Source organism: Pseudocercospora fijiensis, assembly GCF_000340215.1.
Source record: "Pseudocercospora fijiensis CIRAD86 unplaced genomic scaffold MYCFIscaffold_4, whole genome shotgun sequence".
Classification (NCBI taxonomy): domain Eukaryota; kingdom Fungi; phylum Ascomycota; class Dothideomycetes; order Mycosphaerellales; family Mycosphaerellaceae; genus Pseudocercospora; species Pseudocercospora fijiensis.
Window position 1 is genome coordinate 6,060,213 of NW_006921535.1, and position 5,128 is coordinate 6,065,340.

Below are 5,128 nucleotides of genomic sequence, written 5' to 3' on the forward strand. Positions count from 1 at the left end.
ATCGTTCTCCTGGCCCATGCCGTCGACCTCTGGCCATACACGCTCCCACAGGTAGATGACCTGCTGATACTGCTGCTCGCAGCGCAGCAGCTGGTCGCGGCCGCTGCCCGTTGTCTCTGCGTTGGCGAGCTCGTCCACGATGGCGCGGCAGGCCTCAACGAACTTGCTAAACTCGCGGGAGGTCCAGTTCGGGATGAGGGCTTCTTGGAGGGCAGCGAGGTGTTGCTCGGAAAGGCTGTTGGCAGGGCGAATGGAGCCAGGGTCGCCGTACGGGTTGCCATTGGTTTGCGTCAGGTAGGAAGGGACGGAATAGCTGGAGGTCGGCATTTTCGATGCGAAGTTCGATGCGTATTGCCAAGAGGCGTAGTAGCACTAGACAGGTATTAGCATGAGGCGCGCAAGGAAGAAAGCAGAGGAGCCTCTCTTACGTGCTCGGTCGCCCAAAGAGCCACCATGCCCTCGAGCAGCGTGGACCTAGTATCCGCTGCAGAAGCGAGAAGGTCGACATAGGCCTTGGTCATCGGAGACGGTGGCTCGCCGTCGGACTGGATTGAATGCTTGCGCTTGGTAGCCTCGATGAAGTCAAGCTCCTTCCTAATGTTGCTAACAGTCGAGACGAGAAGATCGAGCGCGCGGTAGTGCGTGTTGGTCTTGCTGTTGCTAGTCTCGGGCAGGGAGACCTTTCCAATCAGCTTGCCGATGAAGGAAATCATGGCACGACTGATGTGAGAATTCTGACCGAGCCAGTGTGCTAGTGCAGTAGCGGACAGCGTGCCACATCCAGCATGCGAGAGGAATTGCTGCTGGGTCGCCTTGGCAAGCTTGTCGGGCCACTTGTTGAGCAGATGACTAACGAGGCTAGGCTGCGGTCGTGGTGGAGGCTGCATCTTATTGCCGCCGCCGATGCTCAGGCGGCTGGCAGGAGTGTTGCCGACTTGGAGGATCGGGTTCGGGGCACTACCGCGCCAAATGTCGCCGCGCATGTTGTTGTTGAAGCTTGGAGGAGGGCCTGCTGGCGTCATCTCCAACTCGCCGTTCTGGACTGCTTGCTGTCCCTCGGGGGATGTCAAAAAGTCCTGGCAGGTGGCGAGATGCTCAACTTGACGGGTCGTATTCTTGGCCCGAACAAAGCCGCATGACAGACAGCGAACACGCATGCACTGCAGAAGAGTCAGGCGATGTAATGTAGAGGAAGCGAGGGGTGGTGTTGGTAGAGAGTAGGTGTGAGGTGGGTGGAGGTTGACGAATGCAAAGCAGTTGAGAACAGTGCTGCGGGCTAGGCAGGCAGCAAGAACGATCAATGACTGCACTTACCTTCTGTGCTGTTGAATCGTCCCAGAACTCGTCGAAGTACTACAGAACTGAGCATGAGCCAGGATCCATGAATGTCTTTGTCAATGGTTACCTTGCTGAGATCTACAAGCAAAATTGTCAGTACGCATTACACCACAAGAGCATGCATATCGATCGACTCACCCAGGTTCTTGCCGCGGGCCATCGTAGGCGTTGCTTGATAGCCGTAGGGAGAGCCGTTGCCCATGTACGGGTTGCTGCCATGGTTGTCAGCGTTGTGGATCAGTAACGTTATGTCGGTATTGACAGCTGGTGTGGCATATCGACAATGTGGAGGATATGATGATATCGGGGCGGAACTTACTCGGCATCTACGTCCCAAGCCGACAGGGTTGTGCTGTCACGCTTCTGGTATTTGTTAGGGGGCGCCAAGTCCTGGCCATTTCCTGACGCCCGCCACTGCGCGTACTGCGGACAGTTCATCAGGTGCGCTTTCTTGCGGTTGAGCGTCTTGATGCTGCCGGTCCAGTTGCGACAGTGGATGCATTGCACCGTCTCGCCCTGATGCTCCGACTCGACGGGCTCAAACTGCGAGTGCGTGTAGTTGTCTGGTGGACGCGGCATCTCGATGGTGCTGGCGTCAAACGCGCGGTCGCGAGCGTGGTCAGGGGCACGACAAGTATGGAGGAAGCAGGCTGAGCACGGGAGCGACCACAGCCTGATTGGAAACTCCGTCAGGCGCGTCCACCGGGGCGAATGCGATAATGCAGAGGCGATGCGTGAGAGTCGCGATTATGGTGATATGGAAGAGTTACAGCTGGCGGGCAGCTGAAAAACTCGGTAGGATTTGGTCCTGCCAAGGCGTCAACGCCCGCTTTTCCGCATAGAATACATGCGGGCCCCGGTACGAATCATTCACGTCTCGTTCCGTATTATGCGCAGCTTCAGCAGTCACCGTCTTCTGGGCCTAAATCACTGCCTTACCCGTGGTATTTGGCATCGAAGTGCAGATCAATATACGACATGGAGGGTTCAGGATATTTCCCCGATGATATCGTTGCAATCGTCTCCCTGGCATACGTTGCAGACCGGATTCGAACAGCAAACGCCTCCTTTACACATCTGCGGGCGAGCGCAGAACATTAGCAACAACGATGAACATGCACGCAACGTTAGTTCCAGAACTCGATACGACACCTGTTGACTTTTATCAACCTTGAGTGAAGTTCACAGACCTGGACAGATTCAAAAACACAAATGACAAAGGCATCGTCATGAGTTGCGTTGGATTTCAAAAGACCGCTCGCTGCGAAGGATGCCTGGTGCTACCGTACAATTCCAGACCTCCCTTACTGCTGATATCGGCGCATAGAACCACAGGTGCATCGCTGGAAAACCGATCGATCATAGACTGTCAGCAATCGAATCACAATGCAAAGCAGGCAGCTGAATGGGACCCTCGTAGCTTGGTAAGACGGCCGTGGAATAGATTGGAATTGTCAGACTCTGATTGATGATTGATCTCAGCATAGTCCTTTCGCAACTGCGAAACCGAAAAGCGTCGAAGCTGCGACGAGCTCGAGTCATGACTACCCGCAATCGTCACTTCATTCGATCCTTCGACCATGCTCCTGCACTGTCGCAAAGTACAGTCACATTTTGCGCAGCAGGCGTTCGACCTATCTGAGACCAGGAGCAGCGCTCAAGATTTAACAGCCTGGCAATGCGGTAGATTCGAAAGCCATGTTTTTGAGTCTTCGCTCAGGACAATCTCCTTCCCAAAAAGATAGTGCATTGGTCAGCCATTGATCGTGTATGGTCCTCGAAAAATACACATATTCAGAGCCTGTTACAGCGACACCTCCAGTATGGCCGAGCACACCAACCCCTCAAGACACGCTCACCTCCCGAAAACGCGAAGCTCCACCGAACGAAGCGGCGGATACACGATCGCAGCCCACGCGAAGCCGACATAGTTACCCATCTGCAGATGTCAGCTCAGATGGGCAGTAAGAAGGAAGGAGTCGGAGGCAATACTCACATCACCACCATGCACCGAGATTAGCCTAGCCAGAGGCCCGACATACCACACCTGAGCCATGCACAAGATGGAGCCACCCCATCCCACCAGAAATGCTACAAGCGCGGCGATGCCCAGAGGAAGCCCCGTCCGATCATTCCACGCCTCCCAATTCCAGCCAAGTCGCTTCCATTTTCTGAAGATGATATGTTCCTCGAGAACGATCGCGATCCAGACACTGACCCAGTAACCCATGACAGCAAGGAAATCTGTGAAGATCTCAGCCAGACGACCTCTTCCTGCAATACCGCACACTATCGCGATCAAAAGTGCGACCGTATTCCACACGATCCGAGGTACCTTCTCCCAATACCTCCCGAGTGCCTGAAAATCGATGCCAGAAGCATAGGTCGGAGGGACCATGTTGCCGATCAGAGAAAGAGCTAGCATGACACTGCAGAAAGAGCCGAAAGAGCCAAGTGGTTTGAAAGCTTCGACAAGCAGTGCACCTTGACCTCTCTGATACGCTGCAGCCCAGTCTGGGTTGGTGGCCACGCCTGACCCGAGGCCAACTCCGACGACCAGAGCATAGGTCGACGAAAACACCAGACCGGCCAGCGTAGAAACAAAGACCTTCCACCTCACCGTCTCAACCGGATAATAGACAAAGAAGTCCGCAGCGCCTTGAGCGTAAGTAATAATCGCCGCCAGACACAAGCTAAAAAAGCTCAACCTATTCCCTCCCACAACATTCCCCTCCACTCCCTCCGGCTTTCCATAAATATCAAATTTCGGCCCAGCCACACCCGCCAAAATCGAAATCACAACCACCTGCGGAACCCAAGCATACCTCTCATATGCTGAACCAGAGGAGGAAGATTTGTTGGATTCCGAGGTAGTGGCGTGAGGAGGGGGGGATTCTTTGGATTCCGCGGGTTTCGATTTGGAGGGAGCGGAGGTAGGATGAGATGGGGGTTGGGCTTGGGAGGTGGTGGAGTTGGTGGGGTGGAGGGGAAGGGTTGAGGGGTTTTTTCTATGTCTCGGGTTGTGAAGTCGTCGCCGGAGGAATGCTGGGTATATGCATATACACCTGTGAAGAGTTAGGAGTTGCACTGGCAGGATTTATGGGAGGGGTTTGTTTTGGGAAGCATGATTCTTCTTCGCTAGTATTGTCTGGATCAAGTTCAAGCCGTATGGATCTCAGCGAGGATTTTCTTTTGAGAGAGAAAAGAACCAAGCACCGGCTCATGCCTGTTTACAGCCTGACGACTTTTCAAAATTTCTTGACCTTTTGGCTATATCTTGCGGTATTGAATCCTCGTGGTAGAGGGCTCGTACTGTGTAATGGTTGTTGTTGTTCAGCAGCAAAAGAGGATTCTGCTGGGAGGTTTGTCGAGGATGACACCGGCAGACCCAGGAAGCTGTCCATGATGTCCTGTGATGTGGTAGGCGGTGAATGCTCAAGTGTTGGCGCGTTTGTTGTCTTCCAAAGCCAGCGTTGGGGCCATTGCCGCCGCCTATTGTAGAGACACGAGAACCTCCTTCGATGATCACAGCACTATGTAGGAAGTTCAGTTTTACCCTTCCGCCTCGAAGTACAATGCTCTTTCGTGCGCCTTTTGGCCGAAGCTGCAAAGTTCCATCTCGTCTCGACTACGTGAAGGATCACGAATGGAAATCGTATGCTGTAGGAGAAGAATGGCTCGCTTGCAATACTCTCGCGCAACAGTTGTTTAGATAAAATGTTCGTAGATGGCGCTATTGTAGGAGAAGACCGCCTGCGAACTCCGTAGAGGTAGTTTGGCCAGGTCTGCG

At 53.9% G+C, this 5,128-nt stretch overlaps 4 protein-coding genes across 4 annotated transcripts; all 4 read right to left on the reverse strand.

Annotated features, from left to right (window-relative positions):
- On the reverse strand, positions 1-1,163 carry MYCFIDRAFT_98578 (uncharacterized protein; the record flags this gene model as incomplete). The annotated part of the gene is made up of 3 exons (XM_007928672.1): positions 1-225; positions 307-372; positions 429-1,163. Coding segments are annotated over 3 exons (1,026 nt in total), but the record flags the coding sequence as incomplete, so codon positions are not given.
- A 2,030-nt stretch (positions 1,164-3,193) lies between these two features.
- MYCFIDRAFT_136539 (uncharacterized protein) lies at positions 3,194-4,171 on the reverse strand (the record flags this gene model as incomplete). Its single annotated transcript, XM_007928673.1, has 2 exons — positions 3,194-3,277; positions 3,335-4,171. Coding segments are annotated over 2 exons (921 nt in total), but the record flags the coding sequence as incomplete, so codon positions are not given.
- MYCFIDRAFT_211397 (uncharacterized protein) lies at positions 3,867-5,128 on the reverse strand (the record flags this gene model as incomplete). Its single annotated transcript, XM_007928674.1, has 1 exon — positions 3,867-5,128. A coding segment is annotated over one exon (257 nt), but the record flags the coding sequence as incomplete, so codon positions are not given.
- MYCFIDRAFT_182875 (uncharacterized protein) lies at positions 3,868-5,128 on the reverse strand. Its single transcript, XM_007928675.1, has one exon. It carries the CDS (start codon positions 4,740-4,742, stop codon positions 4,587-4,589), a length of 156 nt encoding a protein of 51 aa, XP_007926866.1. The 5' UTR covers positions 4,743-5,128; the 3' UTR covers positions 3,868-4,586.

Coding starts and splice junctions, on each gene's coding strand:
- MYCFIDRAFT_182875 (XM_007928675.1), bottom strand. CDS start 4,742: ATGGACAGCTTCCTGGGTCTGCCGGTGTCATCCTCGACAAACCTCCCA.